Here is a 23,535-nt window from a genome sequence, read left to right on the forward strand (position 1 = left end):
GCTAGCGCCTTAACCACTGGACATTCCTTTTAGTTCTCTTAAAACAGGGTGGGGTAGGGAATACTTTTTCTTGCTGGTTCATTTTGGGGAAGAGAAGACATGATCCTGGGATGGTTAATGATATTGTATGGAGGAAAGTCAGCAGAAATGGACCTCTCAGAAGCATTGTGTTTCTGGAAAGGATCTGAGGGAGGTAAGGTGCTGCGTTGGGTTAAAGAAGTCATTCCAAGCCCTGGAGTTAGAAAAAAATGGAGCCAGGGTGTAACCTTGAGTATAACGGCCAGGAATTGGTTGAAGGGACAGAGGGAGCAGTGATCCTAGGATTACTAAACTCATCATGGCACAGGGTTCTTGTCAGGGTTTAAAATATTGGTAGACTTCTGCAGGTGATAATAAAACTTGCTCAGGCTGTTAGCTGTAGAAATATATGGTCATGCATTTTTTTGCTTAGATTTTTTTTTTTTAAACAAAATTCATGGGAGAGTTGTCAGATTGCTTCATCCATTGCTGCATTTTATAGCTAATTACGCACCACAAAATTCAATAGTGTCATAAAATATTATGCTTTACTGAGAGGGTTCATCACAACCAGCAAGTGCTGCCTCTTTGAGAGACAAATATGCCTTGGAGACAACTACAAAGAGGACTATAATGTTAAATCTCTTCATCATAAAAAAAGAAGGCACATCTTACGTCGATGTGATTGCTAATCCATTTTCAAATGCCTGTGGTCCTTTAGAATTAGATGGACTTCTTTGCTGAAAAAAGAACTCAGTGCTAAGTCTTTCTAGAGCAAGAGTCCACTTTGAGTGTCCTTCCTAAGAAAGGTGAAAGAAGGTTCTTTGAAACCTTGATGTTTGATCTGGGTGAAGACAGTAGAACCTTGGTCATCCCCATTTGAATGGTTCACAACCTGTGTAGTTTGAGGTGGGTTATTGAAATAAAGGCATTCAGCTCAGCTGTTTGCTGTGGCTTTTGCTTCAAAGGACACAGCTTCTTTGCCCAGCTGAAGCATAGCCTTAATTCTAGGCAGCTGCTTGGAGAAGCAGTATCCTTTTGAAATAAAAGTTGTGGCAAATAGCTGGAGCACCTTGTAGCTCTCTGATTTAGCTATAAATATATACTCAGCTGGCTTGCAAAACTTCTTTGCAGGGTGTTAAGAAACCTAACCCTGCAAAGAATCTGGGTTATGTTTCCTTTTTCAGTCATGCATTTAGTTACATGCTCCCAAGAATGATCTGATTGGTGATGTGAACCTGTACCTTCTCAGGCAGTTGACAGTAACTAAATGTAAGATGAGAAGGAATAGGGGGACAGAAGAAAATATTATGAGAATTAAGGCATGCCTTGAGTCTACCAAGCAGTTATGAAAAAATGACACTTTTTATTGTTTTCAGGCACATTTATTTTTCTGCAGTCTAATCTAATGCACAGTAAAACACCACAATCGACATGTGCATGGCCATTACTGCACATTAGATTAGTCTAATGTGTTGTTTGTTAGTACCAATACGTACAGGTGCTAGAAAAACGGCACATTAACTAATGTGCAGCAGCACATGTGTAGGTGCTGACATTGGGCACAAATTGCATCCAGTCAGCTGCACCAGCAGGGGGCCAGCCTCTTCCTTGGTGCAGAGCCACGTGGCAGGGACATCTCATTGGCTGTCCCAAGCTGGCCTCCAGATCCCTGGCCTGACCCCCAGGGCCTCTGCCAGCTGCCGTCTACCCCCTGGGCACTGTGCTGCATTGGTGTGGGCATGTGCTGGGCACTGCAGCCCTGCAGAGCCTGGCTCTGCCCCCCAGAGCCTTTGCCAGCAGCTGCCTGCCCTGTGGGCTCTGGGCCTCATTGATGTGGGCATGTGTTGGGCACTGCAGCCCCACAAACCCTGGCTCTGCCCCCCAGGACTCCAGATGGGCAGAATCTGCCTCCTGGGCACCATGTCCCATGCCAGCAGGCACATGCCAGTCGATGTTGATAGCCAGAGCCCTGGCCTGACCTCCTGAGGATCCTGGCAGCAGGTGCCATGTCAGCTTCCCCAGTGATGGAGACAGCAGACTGGGGGCCAAACTGGAGTGAGCAGGAGACTGCGGACCTTATCACAATCTGGGGCAACATGGAGGTCTAGCAACAGTTTGGCCAGGTCACCAGGGCCAATGTGCATATATACACAACCCTGGCAGAGTGCATGCAGGAGCACGGCCACCAGCGCTCTGGCCAGTGCTGCCACCTAAAGGTCAAGGCCCTGCAGGTGCAGTGGGTCCAAGACAGGGACCACAAGGAGTGGTCCGGAATTGCCTGTAGGCCCATGCTCTTCCTGCAGCAGCTAGACCAGGTCCTAGGTCAGATGGACCCTGGCGAGGCCTGCCACATCTATTCTAGCATGGGCAGGCTGCTGGATTCTTTGTCAAGGCTCAGTGGGGGAGGGCCCATCAGGGCTCCAGCACCAGGTCCCAGTGTGCTCCCTGCCTTTGGCCTCACCTGGCAGCTTGGGCTGCCAGAATCTGGAATGGTCTTCCAAGGGAGGTGGTGCTGTCCCCTACCTTGGGGGTCTTTAAGAAGAAGCTAGATATGCACCTGGCTGGGGTCATCTGACCCCAGTGCTCTTTCCTGCCCAGGCAGGGGGTCAGACTCGACGATCTGCTGAGGGCCCTTCCGACCCAAACATTAGGCCTGTGCAAGTCGGCAGTGATCCGATCCAGCTTTGGATCTGGCCGCTTCGAATGGCCGCGATCAGTTCTGGAGCTCTGGACCGGATTTCCGCCTTGATTTGGCTGAAGTGGCTCCAAAGCTTTGGAGCCGGCTCGGAGATCCGGCTATAGGGTATAATGGGGAAAAAATGAAATACCTATAACTTTGTTGTTATTTATTTGATTTGGATGAAACTTGCAGGGATGGTAGCTGCTGCTAAGACCATGAAGCCTACCACGTTTGAAGAAGATTGGTGTAGGGGTTTTGTGGGAACTGTACCCCAAATTTTTTAAAGCAAAACTCATGTCACGTCTGTGTGTTACACTACAGGGGGAGCAAAACTGCAGGGGTGGTAGCTCTTGCTGAGGCCACAAAGCCTGCCAAGTTTCAAGAAGATTGGTGCAGGGGTTTGGGGGGAACTGCACCTCAAGCTGCAGACAAGCAAAACTCATGCCATGGGTGACACTGTGTTAAGGCGCAGTGGGGTGAAAGCCACGAAACCTGCCAGCTGTCGAGGAGATCGGTGCAGGAGGGTTCTGGGGCCCTGCACCCCTAGCTGCTCCCTTCCCAATTCTCCTTTCCTCCCATGGTGATTAGTAACCTACTGCTGTCCTATGTCAGGAGCAATTTGTGTGAGGCCTGTTGTGCTGGCTGGCATGTTGGGATGGGGACAGGGTAAGAAGCTTGTTCTGCCCCTGCACATCAGCAGGGAAAGTAACAGCTGGTGACTTCTGCATGCCCGGATATAAGGTCAGGATAGCTTCCTTCTTACCTTCCTGCATGGGTCCCAGGTTAGCCCCTGTCTGAGTCTTACCAGTTCTCTAAGCAAAGGAAGAGTTATTGTCAGTGGTGAAATACACATTGCTCTCTCCTGTTAATGAGGATGATCATTAATACTGGATGTTCCGTGGTAGAAGCGGTGCACAAGTCCTTTACACAAGAGAATTCACTTGCTGATGGTTCCCAGGGCCATGGGTGACTGGTGCAGAAGCCAACGGTGGTGTCAGCGGCGGGGGCATAGCTGGCGAGCTCTTGTAGACACTGCTGGCAGCGTCAATGGCAGGGGTGGAGCTGGCGAGCTCCCGCAGCCGGCAGTGGTGGTGGCAGGGGCGGAGCTGGTGAGCATATGCAGATGCCATCAGCAGTGGGGGTGGAGCTGGCGAGCATCCATAGTTGCTGGCAGTGGCGGCAGCAGGGACAGCATGTGCCCCCCCCATGCCTCCCCTACCAGTCACCTATGCCCAGGGCATCCCTTCAAACTCAGGTGAATAGTACTCCTTTTGGACAGGAGGCCCTAAGCAGTTATGTGACTTAGCCAAAGAACATCATTGTCAGAAAACTAAATATGTGAGCTTCAAATATCAGAAATTTTAAAGATCAAGTATTTGGAGACTCTTGTGTCAGAAGAATCAGCTCCTATGCAGGAAAACACTCATAATTCATATGATGCATTTCTCCAAGCATCTTTGACTTTTCTGTCAATTGTCTAATATGTCTATTTAGGCACTGGAGGATCGTGTGACAGTGATTGAGCCACATCACCTCTCCTTTGTAGACCCGGAGAGTCCAAGTGAGAAAATTGTCTTCAATGTGACTGTACCTGTGTCACCAAATCAAGGCAAGAGATGTCATTGTTCAAGTTTTTATTTTTTTATTTATTTTAATTTTTTTACCAAGTCTTAGGTAGGGCTGGGGCTAAAAAGTGCCACATGTGCTTTAATTGCCATTTCTTCTGACCTCTATAACTTTATCTCAAGTATCTTTCTGTAGATCTGTCTGCCATCTTCAGCTGTCTGTCCCCCTTCACATCCTTTCAGATAGTCTGTTTCTCTGCCTCTTTTCCTAAGCTTGCAAAGAACTGAGCAGTGCCCGGCTGATATTCTATAATATCCATGTCTGAAATTTATTGCACATTGCACACAATGGCTTTGCCCCTTCCATCTCTCTAACTATAAGCATCTGTGGAGTTGACTAAATTAGGAGTCTGTTTAATTTCTGATGTCCTATGTTGGTCCAGAAGATCTGTCTTGGGTGCAATTATAGTCAGATGGACTATCGCCAGGTGGCCCATTCTGGATAACATGAGGAAAGATATAGTAAAAGGAGAAAGCGCAGGAAAGAAATAAAAAGCAGTACAAGGGGAGGAAAGGGGAAGTGTCATGGCCTTGAGCCTTTGGTGTTAAAAATAAAATTGATTTCTCTTGTTAACATTCAGCTCTCTGCCTCTGTAGGTGTGGTGGAACACAGAGACAGGCCTCTCTCCCCCATCAAGTATTTCACACAGGCAGATATTAACCAGGGCAAGATTGCTTACCGCCCGCCTGCTGCCGCCCCACACATGAGAGAGATTACTGCGTTCTCTTTTTCTGGTAAGAAGCTTGTCTCCCTATTAGCTCTGCACCAGGCACACAGAAATATTCTCTCCATTAGTAAAGAACTGGGTTTGCTTTTTACACTGTAAAAAGCTGGAGTTACCATGCGTTGTGGCCCCAGCCTACTCCCACTGTCCTCTGCTCTCATTTGAATTTTGGCCATCAGGTTCCAGAGGAGTAGAATTAGGACTTGAGTTATTATTAACTGCTTGAATTGCAAATGTTGAATTGTGAAGCTGAAGGTGTACAAAATGTTGCTGATCTCTCAGCTAGAGATGAGAAGTTGGCGGTGAGATATTTTTTTCCTCATGGTACTGAGAAATGTTTCAGATGCCTGGCTGGTCATTCTGGTTCATACGCTTTGTGTTAAACTGATTACCAGATTTGAGGTCAGGAAGGACTTTGCCGCAGGTTACTATATTTCCAGGTTCAAAAAAGAGGACGCCTGTCACGGGGGAGCAGGGGGAATATGATGGAGGTGGTGACATGCCGGTGCCCTGCCCATTCTGTTGCCCCTCACTGACAAGCAACACCCCCTCAGCCCTGCTTCTGCCTCTCACTCCGGACCCACTGTCCCCAGCCCTGCCAGTGACCCTCACTCCCAAACAGCAATACCCTGCCCCCCACCCCTTGCTGGTGCCCCTCACTCCTGACCCATAGCTCTTAGGCATTGCCAGTACCCTGCACTCCCAAACCCTGGCAGGGTTTGGTCTATCCGTCTTGTCCCTCATGCCCCTCACTCCTGACCTGCAGCCCCCTGCCCTGCCCCCCAACCCTGCTGGTGCCCCTCACTCCCAATGCAGAGACCCTGCCCCCTCAAGCCCTGCTTGCCAAGCAGCTCCCACATTGTGCATGCACCCACTCTCTCTTTCTCTCTCTCTCTCTCTCTCTCTACCTTGCTGGAGCCCATGTGGAGAGCATCTTTCTTGTAGCATCACCTGAGCATATTTTACCTAGCAAATTTACCTGGCAGGGCCCTTGTCTCTTTTGTTTTCTTTCTTTAGCACACTGTGGCTTTTGAGGCTCTAGTTTTTTTGTACCACCCATGGGATAGTAAGGATGTTTTGTGGCTGTGCAGCAGAATGCCCCGATAGATGTTCCTTTGGACTGTTTTGGACTAAATGTCTGTTATAACTGTCTGTGATTCCATTCCTCAACTATGATGGAGGACTGCTAGTCCTTTCCCAGTCCTGTGATCCTATGCCACATCCTTTTCTGCACTGTAGGTGAAATCTCAGCCATACTGCAGTCAATGTGAATATTGACAGTGACTTCATGGTTTCACGTTTTCACCCTTTGTTTTTTGCAACATTCATGAAACATTTCCCTTTATAAGACAACATTGTAAAATTCATTGCATCATGGGGATTTTTAACTTTTGATGCAGCCAGCATTAACAAAATGAACCACTAAATAGATCCAGTAGCTGTCTTCTTCCCTTTGGGATTTTTTTTCCCTATGTTGTCTTCCATCTTTGTGCTTAGGCAAGTTAGGCAAGAACAAATGGGCATGGACTGGCTGAAATTAAAAGAAAGTTTCTAACTCTCACAGGTATTTGCTTTGGTAATGGCCTTCCAAAGGAAGTAGAATGAATGCAAAAAATGTCCTAGGTTTATGATGCAGCTTGCATGTCATGGGGATTATATGATGTGGTTATATATGCATAGTAGGAAACTGGACTTAAATTTAAAGGTTCCAGCACCTGGGAACCTTTGAAAACCACTTGTGCAGCTAGGCTGCATGTGCAGCTTTTTGACGTGCCTTGTGCATGGAGACCCTGGGCTCAGGGAGAGATTCTCTGGTCCTGAGGTACCAGCCTGTTAGGACCTTGAAAATCTGTGTGTGAAGATCTAGTGCACAGTGACCCCAAGATCAGAGAGATGCTCCTTGATCTTGGGTTCATGGCACCTCCTCTTTTCCCCTGCCTCTAAGCATTGTGGGGGAGTGACGGGGTCTAAACCTAGTTCTGCTTCTAGCCTGAATAGATAGGCTGTGCCCCAGACCCAGGGGCTGCCCCATGCTAGGTCCCAGCATTCAGCTAAGCATCAGGATCTGGCATGGGTCAGCCCCACACCTGCTTGTTCAACATGTTTAACTTAAGGTGTGATATAATGCACACAAAGATGTTACACATTCTGTGTAAAATAACTTTGTGGCTGCTTTGCTGTGTTATAACACTATAAATCGACTTGAACATGTGGCTGGGTTACACTTTAAGGTACAATTAACAGGTTAATCACATCTTAAATGTAACATGTGCCCAGGGCCCTACTGACCCATCCCATCCTGTTCCTAAGATGTGAAGTGTGAGTGCATGTTACATGCTTAACCCTGTAGAATCTGATCGCAACCATGTTCTTTTAACTGGGACAAATGCTACATTAAATATAATTCCTTGCATTGTATTATGTGGATTTGAAAATGAGTGGAGGACCATGTTCTCTACTTGGCATCAAGAGAAGCTATGCCTGTGGGATGAGGGAGAACATACCCCTCAAAGCTTCTTCAGCCAGTCTGGTTGGGTGAGAGTTGATTGTTTTCTAATCCAGTAATTAAACACTAAGGGCTTGTTGCTTTGTGTAGGTAAAGCAAAAGAGAGAGAACTTCCTTTGATTAGCTGAAGGTAGCACCTCAGTGCTTGGCCAACGTTTGAAAACTGTGCTTTAAGCTAAATGGAACTAATGAAAACAAAAGTAAGTGAGCCTGATGAGTGTGGCACCGACTCAGATTTGTGAAAGAGGATTCCTTTTTCCTCAAGATATGGCTGTCCCCCTATTGGTCTTTGCCCTTGGTTGAGATGTTCTGTGCCTGTATGGGGGCAAAAGAAGGCAACACACATGACACTTCAAAATTTGATTTACTTTGATGAAGTTAGATTTTGCCTCGTCTGCATGTTAGATTTTGCGTGTTATGAGCAGGGATCTGGGTTTTCCAATTCCTGTGGAAAAATGTAGATTTTTAGGGCTGTGCAAAGCTTCGGGTGCTGATTTGATTCGGAGGACATTCGGCCCAATTTGGCTGTCAAATCTCTGAATCCGAATCAAATCAGAAAACCAGTAAAAAGGTCTGAATCGATTAGAAGATTTCCAAATAGATTTGGAAAATATCCTGAGAGCTTTGGAGATTCAGGCAGTGCCCGTTCGCCACTGCAGGGAGCTGGACCCAGATTTCCTGCTGGTAAGTAGAGGGCGGGGGTGGGGGCTGGAGGAGGGAGGAGGGGACCATGGGGGGACCCTCGCCAGACCCCATCCCCTGCCTGCTCCCCCAGCCCCCCTAAGCGCCTCCCAACCACTGCCCACTGTCCCAGCCCCTCATGGCTGCTCTGCCCACCCCAGCTCTTAAAAATTAAAGTCCTGCACTCACCGGCTGCTGCAGCAGCTGTAGGGGCTTCTGGGGGCTCATGGCAGCGGGGGGAGTGTGGGGCCTGGCAGCAGCTGGTGAGTGCAGGGCTTTTTTTTTTTTAAAGAGCCGAGACACTGGGGTGGGGAATAGGGCCTGTTTGATTAGGAGATTCGGCCGATCCAGTGGCGGCTGAATCTTTGAATGAGATTCAGCTGAATCGATTTGGGACAGTGATTCAAATCACCAGATCGAATCACTGTCCCCCAAATGGCCAAATCCAAATCCAAGGCAAATACTAGCCGGTTCATACAGGCTTACAGATTTTCCCCTTTAAAGGCAAAAAAAGTGGACTTTCCCCTTTGAAACAGGAAACTGCAGGTTTTCCCTTTTGCAAACAGCTATCTGCAGGCTTTCAGAGTTCCAGCCTGCAATGAGCTTCTTGCAAAAAAGGTACAAAACATTTCCTTTCTCCAGAGCCCTGTCCAGAGGGGGAGGTGTCTTCTACACATGCATGCAAGTTGCCCCCATGCAGTCAAATCACATTAGAAACTTTTAGGACTTGCCAACATGGGAAAGTTAATATGAATAAGGGTGTGAAGACAATGAAGTAAGATAAAGACCCATTAATTCCACCCCCCCAATCCCCGCAATTCTCATCCTCCTTAAACCCAGCTCTGCCCAAGTCAGAGGAGCCAGCCTGAGTCTGGCAAGATGCTCTTGACCCATGGGCCTGAGTCCCACAAGGCAGGGGACAGCTGTGGTGGGCTGCCCACATCGGGGTGGCAGGGAGCGATCTTGAAGGCCCGGTGCCAGGGGCCATGAGGGCTCACGTGTCTGAGGCCTGCTCTGATCTGAAAACAGAGAGGAAGGACTTGCTCCAGGAAAAGCCAGGGTTGACTGGGGAAGCCAAAACTCAGCTGCTTCAGAACCAGTTTGGAGCGTGGATCAGGGGATGGGAACAGAGATGGGGATGGGGATTCAGCCCCTCCCCAGTTTCGCCCAGCCCAGCTGACCAGGGCCTGACTCGCAGGGAGCCGCAGCCTGACCTCAGCTGACTTTGGGTGCCATCAGTGGAAGGTGCCTGCCTGGGGGATGCACGCAGCTGCCTCCTGCAGGCAGCTGGTTGGAGCAGCCTGAGGCCCAGCAGGGGATGGTGTGGCAAAGGGCATAGCCTTGTTTGGGGACAGCATGATGCCTCCATGCTGTTAGGCACTGAGCAGGACTGGACGTAGCTGGCCATCACACGTGCCATTGGGAACTGGAAGGCATCAGAGTGGCCCCACTCCTGGTCCCCACAGCGGCCGGGCTGGGGGTCCAGGTGGTGCAGTGGCGGGTTCCCTGGTTGCATGGGTCTGTGGCACCAAGACCACAGGATTGTGAAACACCTGCCAGGATTAGGCTGTCTCTCCATGGGTTGAACTGGGCCAGGCCGGAGTGCCTCTGGATGTGCCCAGTGATGGAGGGATCCCACCAGCCTGTCCTGTGTTAGAAGGGAGAGCCTGAGAGGGGTCCAGCTGCAGCGGGATTAGATGGTCATATTTATGCTACTCTGCTAGTCCTCCTCATTTCCCTGGCCCCATCTTCCCCACCTGCCCCTTATATCTTGTAGGAAGCAGCTTTTTTTTCTTTCCTTTCTCCAGAGCAAGAAATAATGATTGAGGCACTGGTAGGCTTCCAAATTGCTTTAAAATTGTAAATATATCAATAAAACATCATGTTCAACTGATATCTATATATATAGTGATGTTTCATTTTAATCATGGAAAAACACGGATTTGGGGGTTTTGAATCAGATAATTTTGGATTTTTTATCATAGAGTTAAAGAAAACCAGGATCCCTGATTATGAGGGGGAGAGCAAGGAGGCTCTTGCCCTTGCCTCTTGTACTGAGTGCAAGAGCCATTTGTGATTCAGTTCATGTGCTCACCCCTGCATACGTTGTTTCCCAGGGAGACAGTTGAGCCTTGCCTGGTTCTCCTTTCCCTTTGCACAGAAGGAAATTTGGGAACAGGCTAAACTTCCCTGGCATGCAGTCACTCCACAGGCACCTTCTGTGACAAGGCAGTTCTCCGTTGTCCCTGCTTTGAAGACTTCTGTCTGACTGAACCCAGCCCCTAGTGTTTTAGTTTATTATTGTAATGTTCTCTGAGAGATGGGCCCTTTGAGAAGCCCTATAGGGTTTGGTATTAAAGGGCTTTGTTCACAGGCTGTTTCATGCAAAACCAGTCAACTTAGCTTTATGGCCAGCTAGTGCGTAATGAGCTAGTGTATGTTGTAAATGAGCATTGTATAAATGCAGTATCCTGTAAATGAACTAAAAAGAAGAAAAATCTCCTATGTGTACTTGTGATAGATTAGGCATCCTGTAGGGTATTCTGAAAACTGGTGCTTCATTCCACAAAGAGAGCAGACAACAAGTAACTCATAGAATGACATAAGGAAGTATAAGTATAGGCAGGTAAACCCTTTTCTGCCCTTTCATAGGGCACAAACCAGTTTGACTAGAGCAGTGGTTTCAACCATTTTTTCATTTGTGGACCCCTAAAAAATTTCAAATGGAGGTGCGGACCCCTTTGGAAATTTCGAATGGAGGTCCAGACCCATTTGAATTGTAAGTGTAAGTATTCACATACTTTTGATTGATCATAGTCATATTTTGTGAACTCCTTAGACAGCCTGCCAACCCCCAGGGATCTGCAGACCACATGTTGAAAACTCGTGGACTAATGTAACATCACTCTGTCCCATGGTGAAGCTGACCCGCTGAGTAAAATATGATGGTGATGACATTTCCATTCTCTGATTTGTAGGGCTGCTTGTGCTGAGGCAATGAAACCCAAAAGCAATTTTTAGTAAATCACTGGAATTGCCAGGGCATAAAAATACCACTTTATGTAATTCCTGTTGTAGCATTGGGTATCACGTAACCCAGAATACTGAAGCGTGTCTCTGATAACTATATTGAATTCCAGGGTCTTAAAAATCACAAAGCACGGTACAAATCTGTGGTTAATCTTTGCGTTATCCCTGAAAGAAGGGAGTGGTATTATCATACTCAACCTACAGATGAATCTGAGGCACAAGGGAGATTAACTGCTGCATTTCCAGATGTTTCCCCTAATTTTTTTGTCATGCTCAATTTCCAAGGCTCAATGAGCTATGCTTATTCCAAGGCATGTGAGTGGTTGATGTATGACTAGGTTTCAGGAGCTGCTGGCTGCAGCACCCTACATTGAAGCAGGTGTAATGAACTACTTCAATAACAGGACCGGAAAAGGAATCAAGTTTTGTTCAAAACAAAATGGATAAAAATCCGTGTGTGGGTGTGTTGGGGGGGGGGGGGGGGGGGGGGCTGATGTCATTAACAACTGTGCTCCTCTTGTCTTCCTCCCTTCAGGTCTCCCAGAATCAGTGAACTTTCGTTTTATAGGTATATAAACCATTTGTCCTTTCTTTGCTACAAGAGGCATGGTACTTTTCCTGCCTGTCCTTCTTTATTTTACCTGCTCATGCTTTTCCCTTCCTTTACTTCATGCACTTCTACAAGTCTTAAGGAGAAGTTTTAGAAAGATCTGAAATGCTTACTTTCTTATGCCACAAATAATGGATTAGAATATACTGAAGACACTGAGTTTTTGGTAGGGTCTAGGAGTGGTTTAATGGGTAACAGGTGTGCCCCTTCCCTGACCATTACCTCAAATCTTGAAGGCCTTATGAAGTTGAAAACCCTACTGATGTGAATAAGGATGTAAAAGTTTTTGACTCAGTGACTCAACAAATCACATTAGTAACCTGAAGTTCTATTTAGTGTTTTTCAACCCTTTTTAATGTGCTGGGAATGAAACATAGCCCCTGTTCTTAAAAAGAGCCTTTGTTCAGTGTAGACTGTAAATAGAGATATATAGGAAGTATGCATATGTGCATGTATTCACCCACCCACTCAGTCAACTTGACTCTTCCCAGTGTACCGGTGCTGCTAGTGATTGATATGGGGCGCTACGGTAAACGCTTTTTCTCTTGAATTTTGGAGTCCTGTGCATAGACATGTTCCTAAACAGTGATATAAGTGGAGAAGGGGTACGAGATTACTATAGTCAGGCAATCACTGGGCAAAGGTGGGAAGCTGTGCATGTGTTTTCAGATGCCTTTGCAATACAAACCATTTACACTTGAGCAGTAAATGCAGTTGTGTGCTGATTTGCTTTCAGTGTCTGACGGAGAACACGTAACCCCCGAGATGGCATTTACGATTCATTTGGACTCAGTGGGTCAGCAACCTCCTGTGTTCCAGACCACCGTTCCGTTTCTGAAGGTCAGCCAGGGTGGCAAGGCTACTCTCGGTAAGGAGCAGAGAACAGGAGCAAGCGCTGAATTCTAGGTCAGGGTGACAGAAGGGACCAGCTGGTGGACCTTGGCCAGACATGCTGGGCTTATCACCCGTGAGTCTCACACAGGCGGCTGGGTAGAGTTCTGGCCTGGACCCATCTCTCACCATTGTGGGAGGGATCTTGGGATGTATTGAAGCACCTGTATTAGGGGCAGAGCAGAGCCCTTGGGAACTATTCCAAGAAGTCAGTATATACAAAATGCTGCACCCATTTTAAGAGTCTAACATACTCCTCCCATGTATGGCCAGCCATGTTTATGGGCTGGCAGGTTGGAGGGATGCACTCACAACCCTGCCTCGGTCTTATCTTTACCTCCCTTTTGAATAAGTTGAGACCAGGGGTTTGTCTTGTTAGCAGTGCCCATGTTCTGTTGAGCCCAGAGGCTAGGATTCTGACCAGACCTTCTGTTAGCTATGCAAATGGGTAGCCCCCCCTCCCACATGCCACACACCCCCTTCACATTTCATCTCCACCTCAGCGAGAGTCATAATTTATATCTGCCATGTAATACATTCAAACATATTGTAGAGGATAATAACTTGTGCAACTCACTAAAAATACAGAACTTCTTACACTGCCATATAGATAAACTGACTGCAGCCCTCTCACTTCTTGTATGCTTGATCTACTTGCACATTACCAGGAGTTCAGGATCATCCTAGATGTCACTTGCTAAGCAGATTTCCAATAATATCTCCAATTTAACCTATGACATTGGCATCACCAAAGATTAATTATCTCCAAGCAGGCAGGCAAACGTACATGTGTTCAAATCCGTTAATTTCCTGATGTCAGTATGTGGCTTTCACAAGACCTATGAACAATTCGCTGTATAGTAGATAACAGTTGTGACACCTAGCTGTCTGTCCTTGTTCCTGTGCCAGGGGTTCAGCTGGAAGTAAGTGATGTGGACACAGCTCCTGAAGATCTCTTCTTTGAGCTGGTGGAACCTCCTCGCCATGGGGTTCTACTCAAAAACCGCACCAGAGTTCATGACCACTTGAGAGCAGGTGAGTTGCACAGGTCTCTGAGTCAGAGGATGGATTACAGGGGGAACAACTAAGTCCAGCATATTTTCTCTATCTGTTTGTTTTTTCACATTTAATAAGGAGTTGAGCTAGAATGTTTATATAAGAATAGAATTATAATCCTGTAATTTCCTTATATATTTTCACATATATAATATCAATTTAATATATATAAAAATTATGAAGGTAGAGGTATCTGATTTACAGGCCATTGACACCTATTGGGGCAGTAGAGGCGCAGGGCTCCACTGTTTCTTAACTTTGCCATGATGAGACAGTGCGGTCAGCACCATGTCCCAGCTCAGAGGCAGGCAATTATTTCAGGCGGAGGGCTGCTTACCGAGTTTTGGCAAGCTGTCGAGGGCCGCATGGGTAGCTCCGCCCCTTGACAGGTGCCCCGCCCCCTGCTTGCCATCTTGGGACTGGAAGTCCCACCCCTAACCTCTGACTTTTGCCACTGGAAGTACCTCTTCTTACCCCTGGAAGTACTCCTTTGGGGAAGAGGGCTTGCTATCTTAGAACCAGAAAAAAAACAAATTATGTACTAAAAATCAAATACCCTTAATAGTTTATTTTAATTCAATTAAAAAAGATATTTTTGTCCTGATTTGTGTGTGTTTTTGCTGTATATGTGGAAGTGATTGCATAATAGCTCAAAATGCAGTCTTACTTTTGTATAGTGTGTGGGGTGTGCAGAGGTGTCGGGGGCATATGGATGGGTGTGGGGTTTGTGGGGAGCTGTGGATGTGTGTGTGTGTGTGTGTGTGTGTGTGGTATTTGTGGCAGGTGTGATTGTGTACGGAGGAAGCTATGGCTGTGGAATTTGTAGGAAGGGTTTCAGTGTATGTGGGGTGTGCATGGGAGTGCCCTGTGCACTCCTCACTGAGCTGACCAGCACCTGCCCCCAGTCTGCGATAGCCAAGAACCCGAGTGCACTGCTCACATCCAACTTCGGGGGAGCCTCCCCAGGCTTCCAGTGCCCGTGCCGGGTCCTCACTGACTTGTGCCACCCCCAGCGGCCTCGGCCACACCCCCATGCTGTCCCCCAGGCTGGCCGGGCCCTTCCTGGATGGCCCCTCAGTTACTGGCAGCCGCAGGAGCCTCCAGAACACAAAAGCGGCTGTGACCCTGCTCTGACTCCTGGTGCAGCCTCCCTGCCCATCCTGGGGCCCAGGGGGCAAGCTGCCAGTGGGCCACAGGGCCCCTGCAGGGCAGGGAAGCCTGGGCCTTCCCCCCGAGGCAGCGGCACCCACCGGGGCCACCCGTGGTGGGGGGGCAGCCAAGCCATGGCTGCCCCAAGCCTTGTGTGCGATGTAACTTCCTTGCTGCCTCCCTGTGCTTCCCGTGTCCCAGGCCATGTCCCTACCAGCCTATGCTGCCCCCAGTAGCCCCGTGCGCCCCCTGTGATGCTGCCAGGGCCAGACAGGCCCTTCCACAGCAGCCCCCGGCCTCCTGGGAGCGCAGACACAGTCGCGGGCCCTGTGTACTTGCTTGCTTCTGGCTGCATGGCCTGACCGCAGGACCCTGCAGGAGCTGGACTCAGTGATCACCCACAGTCCTTCCCTGCCTCCCCACCCCACACTCTTACCTGAATTTCCCACACCAGTGCAGACATGAACAGCCCCATGGTCCCAGGCCAGAAGCCAGGTGGGCTCTGCTGTTCCAGGGGCCTGCCATGACTTCCCTTGGGTCCTGCTGCCCCTGGCTCCTGTCATTTTTTACCTTAGTAAGGGGCAGATAAATATTAATTTTAAAAATCTTTTTAGGGGCCCCATGGGCCAGACAGAATGGCTTGGCAGGCCAGATTTTGCCCACCCCTGTTCCAGCTACATTTACTCCTGGTATCCATGGGATAAGAAACTGGGGTGAGCCTTGGGGCTATGCTGGAAGTAGAAACCCACCACCCTTACCTGGGATCAAACCAGGCCCTTCCAGTCCATAGCCAGTTGCCCTACTGGCTCAGTTATGTGGCTCCCATGTATATATTTATATTTTATATAAATACAATTATAATTAATAATACACTGCTGGTCATGGCCAATTAGAAACTCTCAGAAGCATTAATGGAATCGTAATTATTATTGCACAGTATAGAACATGGTAGTGATGCTTCAAAAACATGTGAATGGTTGGGGACCGTTGCTATAATCAAGCACACTGGTGCTGGCCGTGGTAATGTTGGTGGTAATAGTTTTTGTGATTTCCAAAGTATGATGACTTCAGTGGGGTTGTTTGTGCCTGTATTTATGGGATGAAGTTCATCCCCGTGGAGACTTAAGCAATGCATAAGCTTTTTGCTGGCCTGCTCTACAGTATTTTGCCCCTGACTAATTTGGCCCATAGTCTCACCCTAAGAGGCTGAATATTCCTAGGGCCTGTCTCTAGTCTGACGGTGTATTCATAGGATGTGCAAAGGGAGGGAAAATTAAAGGTACTTTTCTGTTGCTCTGATTTATTCTTCAGACAAGTTAATTTGTTTCCTACATGTGTTTATATAAATGTCACTCTTTGGATGGGTTAATGTCCTTTGTGTACATGACTTTGTATTGTTGCAGATTGGTAAATCATTATGTTTGGGTAAGTTTAACCAATTGTTAGGGTGCTTAGAGCTTCTTGCAAGACCATTTTTATACTGTGTAAATCTGAATAAATAAATAAATGAATTGGACGTTCCAGATGATGTCAGCATAATTCCATCACTGTCAATTGATCAAGATGCTGTTCAGAGGCTCAGTCTTATGGGCAGTTTGTCTTTAGAGGTTGCAGGTTTCAGCTCCTTATCAGAGACAAATTTGATTTACAAGAAAGCAGTACAAACAAAAGGTGTTGTGTGTGGTGGGGTGGGGGAGGAGGGGGGCAGTGCTACTGTAAAGATCAGGGCTCAAGGCCTTTATATTAGACAAATGTCTAAGAAGCAGTTGGGCAAGAAATGGGAAGGGCTGTTCGTCAAACACCCTTTGTTTTGTCACAGTGTGTTTATGAAGGTTATGGCTCCGCCCTGTGCACATAGTAGCTCACTACTGAAATCCCCAATAGAATGGGAGACCACACACCTGTAAGGAGTATATTAAACAACAACTAAGAACATGCGTAAGTGCTTAACTGAGTCAGGGCCTTAGGCCTTTGAGCTGAATTGGTGCACTGGGCAGTGACTCATTATTTGTTTCGCATTTCTTTCTGGGAAGGTGATACTTTCACGTACGAAGACATCACCCAAAATGCTTTGCAGTATGTGCACGATGGCTCATCTGCAGCAGAGGACAGCATGGAAATCTCTGTGACCGATGGCGTTACCACTGCAACTACTGTACTGAGAGTGGAAGTATCACTGATGGACAGCAACAGTCCACGGTTAGCTCCAGGCTGCTTGCTGACTGTCACAGTGGATAGTAAAAGCTCTGTGACATTTTCTCGGTCACACCTAGCTTACATTGTAAGTTTGTATCTATTCCTTCCTTGTCCAAATGAATTCTTAGTATTTAGTGTTCTCCCCTTTTGGTAGGCTCTCAGCAGCGTGCACTCCTGCACTTTCAGAATATTGATTCTTGGCAACCACTTTAACTTTTTGCTGTGTTTTGACCACAGATGCCAAAAAAGGAATAATGAGCTCTTTCATCTTAGTAGGCTCTTTCATCTTAGTGGGTTTTTGAGGCTATCTGCCTGAAATAAAGGTGAACTGCAGAGCCAAAATAAAAATTGAGTTAATCCCAGATTTATGCACAAAACATCCCTGCTAACTAAACATATGGGTTTGCTCAGCAATAATCCTTTTAAAACTTTTTGACTGACTTTTTCTGGCTTGATATGCCTTTTTCCCCTCAAACCAGAATGCAGCATTCTGTGATATCATGTGAAAATACTATGGTTTGCTGACTACAGCCAAGTGAGATTTCCCTCTCAGGAGGTGTCATGTGAAATACCAGATTTCTTAGTAGCAATGCGTTTAATAGCAAATTCTTTCCTGGACTGAGGAGGAGACAGAATATGAACAACATGCAACACGCATTAGACATGTCACTCAATGCCCTACTAGAATGCAGTCATATATTGAAGTGATGAGGTAGTTTAAGAAAACAGATGAAAATTAGTTTTATTGGTTTTAATTTAAATGAATGTACACACCCAATGACTTCGAGTCTGCTTAGATCTGAAACTTAGTGCATAAACTTAGGATGAACTCAGTTTTCATTTTGGATGTGTAGTCCCAGCTTTCACATCCCTGTTTTGTTAATGGTAAGATGACAGCTTCTGGTATCCCATGAGGGTAATATTCACCCATATGCAGAATGCTGGTTCAAATGCCTTTGTGTCATGGCATCCCCACTGAAGCAGGTCTGTGGTGCATAGGCATCATGTTCTGCATAGGAGTGTACTTCACCTGTGACATTTTGTAAGCTATTTTCTAGGTGTCAAAAGTTAGAGAACCGGTATTGTAGTAACTGACAGTAGATAAGAGGCTCCTGTGCTTAACTTAACTTTCTTTATATGGGTATGGCTCTTTACAAGAAGAGCTTATTTCCCTTTCAGTCTGGGGATAACCTGTACTGGCATAATCACTTTTATAGCAGTATTAGTGCATCCACACTCAGGGGTTAATTACACTTCTATATAATTACCTTTCTACTGTAGGCAGAGCTCATGCCTAATATTTAGGTACATTTATAAACACTACCGGGCAATCTTCTTAAGGTCCATCAGTGTTTTAATAGACTAAATTCACGGCTTTATATAAATTGTAAAATTAGCTTTGGATAGAAACATAGAGCTGTCAGAGTTATAAAGGTGTCAGAGCTGGAGAGCAGTGTTTCTGCACCACTTTCTAAAAAGTTGTTGTCTTGGACACTCTTGGGTTTGTAGCATGGGTCCCAGGCTGGCTGAGGCAGGCACTGTGTGTGGTGCAAGCTGACCAATGCTTGCAGTGTGGCTGCTGCTCCAGCTGGACTGTACTACATGCAGCGCTCGTTCCAGCCACTCTGGATTTGCACTGCACCCGTGCAGGTCCCAGACCAACTGGAGCAGCCACTGGATCAGATATACTGGGGGAGGGAGAAAGGGAAAGCTTTATGCCTCCTCCAGCCCCATGGAGCTGGAGGAATTTGTCACCCCTGCCCTAATGTATTAGGGTCTTTTTGAGCCAACGTTATGTCTTGCAGAAATTATGACTCTCTGTAAGTAAATGAATTAGTAGACCACTGAAATCTCTGTAAGTAAATTGAATTAGTAGACCACTGAAATTTGAATGGTGCTCATCTAACATTAAAATGGTCCCTGGGGAATCTTTTTTGCCTATTAACAGCTGAAAGAGTGCTACTTTTAAAGTACTAACCAGTTAGATACTTAGAGGTTTGGATAAACTCCTGGAATTCATAGCTATTGTACCTCATAGTCCACAAAGGCAGCCAGTGTCAAGATCACTGCTGTGCCCATACTGCTTCATTGTTAGAGCCCCATTTTGACTTGCATTGCAAGTGACTCAGGTGCCTAAGTCCCATTTTTACAAGTCATTTAGGGCCATATTATGTAAATAGTTAGGCACCTAAAGATAGATTCTTAAGTAGGCTAGGTACCTTACTTGCATTGGCTCAGGCCAGTGGTCATTAACATTTATGGACTCTCAAGGCACCCTTTACTGGACTCAAGGCACCCCTCCATAACATTTGTGAATTGAGCGGCACCCAATTTTAAAAACAAATTTATATATTACAGTGCTTACCTCCTCACACAGAGGCTGGGGAGTAGGAGTGCGGAGTTGTCCATGTAAGGACAAGCCTGTGCCTGGCTTATCTGCTTATCTCCTCACATCTCATACTACCCTTCAAAGGATTTGGGGGCACCCTAGTTGAGAATTGCTGGCTTTGGCATTTATGTAAATTCCATTTAAGTACCTCTCTTCATTTTTAGATACCTAAAAATCTGTGTAAGCATTGCTGGCAGGAGCATACATTTAATGAAAAGTTCATGGAATTTCAGCTACTAAGAGGGACTTTTAAAAATGGGAGCTTGGTGCTTTTGAAGAAGTTCCCTCATGTCTGTACAATTCTTTAATGTAAAATGGGATCCATAGTTTTACTAGAGATAGGAAGGATAGAAGACAGCAGTTGTAACTGCATTTTATAGGATGCTTTGGATAGGAATGATCCTGCCTCAGGCAGGAGGTTGGAGTAGATGATCTCTGAAGGTCTCTTCCAGCCCTACTTCTCTATGATTCTGTGATAACTGTTGGGCTGTTCTTCATTGCACAATGTTAAACAGAAGGAGGCAAAACTGTCCTAAGGTGGTTTTGGTTGAGAGAAACCTACAGTGGAAGCCCTCAGGGACGTGTTTGTCAGGAAGGCAGTAGCATGAGATTGGAAAAAAGAAGGAAGTTGTAGTGGAGAGAGTGGAATTATTGGGTGGGGCTGTGGAGGACCCATCCATGGGAGTCCCCTTTCATGTATTAGATAACGTGGTGAAAGTTGGTAACTTTACAATATTCTTTTCAGGTTCTGGCAAGCCCAGAAATGTGGGCATTTGCTCCCCTGATTTACAAGACAATTAACCCACTTCTTCAGCTGAGGATTTCACTCACTGCCTCCTTTTTTCCCTTAGGTTGAGTGAATACTTTTTGCATTCCTAGAAATAGTAGCCTTTATAGCTTTTTATTTCACAGCATGACAGTGGTGTGCCAAAACCTGCACATTCACCAATATTGATTCAAACTTCCCAAATGGTGTGACACGTGTAAAAATCACAGCATTTAAGAGGACATGTTTTCCTTACCTTCTGGTTTCTGAATGCACTCGGATCCCAATTTCAGGCTTTTCTCTTAACATCATGAGGGCTAGAAAGATTTTTTTTAAATGAAAGCTGAAATGCTCACATGACTACAGGAGCCTCAGCTGTAAGAGGAATATGGTGGGAAATGTTGACACTGGTCTGGTGTCACGTACAGTACATAACTGCAAAATCTGATGCATCTCAGGCCCCTGGGAGTGAGGTTCCAGCACGGTAGTGGATTTTACTTCTGTTATATGGATAGATTGCTACTCATTGCATTGAGAAATTTATATTAGGGTAATTTTTAGGCATTTCATTGATTATTCTATTAGAAAATCATTTTTGAAAAGGCCCAGAATGCAGGAGGGAATGGAGTATAGACACCATTGTAAAGCATTACAAAAAATAACAGATGCCATTGGTTTACGATGCTTTTCATGGTGATGACATCAGAAAGTTCATACCTGGTGTCTGTGATTTTTTTTTTGACACTTGTTTTATAGATATAGAAAGAAGGCCATGAATACACATAATGTGGGTCTATGTGCTAGCCTACACTTACCAGTAAAGCAAAGATTTGACTACGTATGTTCAGAGTAAGATGGCTCAGAACTTGAATCTTATGGTATGTTTTCTTCCCAGAAGTGTTAAGTAAAGATGCAGATTTGGATACATCATCATATAATTGGAGACGGTTAATTAAATGGGCCAAATCCAGCTCTTTGCTTCACCAGTGTAAATCCAGAAGCAGTCCATTGACTTTAATACAATTGTTCCACAGTTACACTGCTGTAACTAAGAGCTGAATTTAGCCCAATCTTTGCATATTTTCTGTGACACACATCAGTATATTTCATCTCAGTTATCTGTGACCAGCCACTAGGTATTAATGGTAGGAGAAATTCTACTTGGAATTTCATGTGATTTGACAATAAAATATACAAGACATATCTGAGTGAGCATATATGTGTGGTAGAGATAGAGTGCCTTTTAGTTATGTGAAAATAAATACACACTCTGCATTAAATTCCAAAGAAGTCAGCATTACTCAATGAAGCTTGGTCAGCTTTCACCATCTTTAGATATTTCACCATCTGCCTTATTTTCTTCCATGCCCAATGTAGAGAAACAAAAGCTAATTTTGCTGTTTGGTTTATTTTTCATGTTAGGATAATAATTCTCCCGACTCAGAGATCACAATTCAATTAATATCTCTGCCTATGTACGGCACCCTTTTACGGGCCTCTGGACTGTATAATGGGGAGCTTGTGGAAGTTTATAATTTCACAATGGAAGATATCAACAATCAGAAGATCAGGTAACAAACTCATTTTTTTACCAGACCACCTTTGTATTGGGCACATTCAGGCTGTCTGCGCCATCTGCAGGGAGCATGTGATATTAATGTTGGGACATGCAGTGTTTATAATCCTGTACCACGATTGCCACTCCTAATTATATGGTTATATCTTATAATATTAAAAATGGCAGTGAATATGTATATCAAATTGGGTTCTTTTGTGCATACAAAATGCAAGTTAACTTGCACTGCTTCAAAATCACTATATATTTTTGTTGATATGCTGCTTTTTTAGATAGTATCAAAACTAATGATATAAAAAAATAGCTTTGCTTGAAACAACGCCAACCTATGGATAGATTCAGGACTGGGGGATGAGGGGGCTGTGTGCTGCCACACCTGTTTGGTTATGCAGTGCAGTGCAGTGCACGTGTGCTGAGCTCTCTGGGCTCACCAGCTGATCAGCACAAGGCCTGTCAGGCTCTGTGAGAGCTCCCTGTGCAAGTGGAGCTCTGGCGGGACCTACATTAACCATCTGGTGAGCTCAGAGAGCTTAATGCATGTGTAGCTCTATGCTAATCAGCTGGAGAGCTCACTGCTTGTGGATCTCTGGCAGGACCTGTGCTGATGAGCCTGAGGTCACTGGGTATGTGAGGCACAGCTGAAGGGATGATGTGACCTCGCCCACCACACTTCTCTGGATCCGCCTCTGCTCCAGCCATAAAGCATGTGTAGCATCAGATTCCTGCCTCTCCTGTGCTCTGATAATGTCTCAAAGATAAAATCCAGCAGAATGCTCCAGCAGAAAACGTTTCTGATTATCCATGCTGAGTACCTGGTGTAACACATAGTGGTGACTTCTTTTCTGGATTTCCTTTCCAGTTAGGGTACAAGGTCACCCTGTCATTGGTTTGTTCATAGAAGGAGCCAGAACCTCCTTCTGTTATATATCAAAATATGACCCAAACGTAGCCTTATCCTCATGGCAATGTGTGTGCAAATTCATACACAAAACACAGCCACAACAGTGACACATGAGGAAATGAAACCATCAGAGCATCTGTGGATTAATGTTGTCACAGTAAAGGTTGAACGTGAATACCTTTCAAGCACATAAATAAGTCACTGCATAAAAAATTTGTAGTGGGATGTTTCAAAGCACTCAACATGAGTGTAATTCTCTTTGTGCTGAGGTTGATGGGAGTTTTCCTTTTGACTTCAGTGAGAAGCAAAGTTTGGCCACTGCTGAATATGTTTGGAAATCCTCCTTCATATTTTTATTGTCCATATGGCCCAGGGACAGCTGTTCAGAAGAAAAGAAAATGTGATGATACGTCTCACAAGAATAGTAGTATTGCTCTTAGGACAGTACTGGAATTGTTCAATAATCTCCACCTGCCATGAACATGCATAGCCATTTGTCACAGAGCACTGAGGTGCCCTGCTCCCAAAGAGGGGAAACTGCTAGGGCTTCCTCCCTAGTAGGGAATAAGGAGCTCAGCTGTAGGTTGCCGGGGCAACTAGGGAAGGTCAGCTGACCAGAAGGGGCAGGGCCTGGCTCCCTTATAAACCCTAGGGGCTGGGGCCAGAGGCAGTGCCCTGCCAGCTGCCAAAGAGGAAGGAGGTCTCTGCCCTGGGAGAGAGGGGGAACCTGATA

At 46.0% G+C, this 23,535-nt stretch overlaps 1 protein-coding gene across 18 annotated transcripts in view; it reads left to right on the forward strand.

Moving 5' to 3' along the window:
* Positions 1-23,535, forward strand: part of FRAS1 (Fraser extracellular matrix complex subunit 1) — a 418,617-nt gene that overhangs the window by 310,570 nt on the left and 84,512 nt on the right. For all 18 annotated transcript variants that reach the window (XR_003094532.1, XM_025206555.1, XM_025206564.1 and 15 more), the window contains 7 exons: positions 4,196-4,310; positions 4,924-5,061; positions 11,804-11,836; positions 12,615-12,746; positions 13,679-13,804; positions 17,008-17,255; positions 21,748-21,896. Coding sequence is in view for 17 of the 18 variants with exons in the window: in XM_025206555.1 (XP_025062340.1) it covers positions 4,196-4,310; positions 4,924-5,061; positions 11,804-11,836; positions 12,615-12,746; positions 13,679-13,804; positions 17,008-17,255; positions 21,748-21,896 (941 nt within the window). In the remaining variant the exon portion in view is untranslated. The remainder of the gene's footprint in view (positions 1-4,195; positions 4,311-4,923; positions 5,062-11,803; positions 11,837-12,614; positions 12,747-13,678; positions 13,805-17,007; positions 17,256-21,747; positions 21,897-23,535) is intronic.

This window comes from Alligator sinensis, unplaced genomic scaffold, assembly GCF_000455745.1.
Source record: "Alligator sinensis unplaced genomic scaffold, ASM45574v1 scaffold989_2, whole genome shotgun sequence".
Classification (NCBI taxonomy): Eukaryota; Metazoa; Chordata; order Crocodylia; family Alligatoridae; genus Alligator; species Alligator sinensis.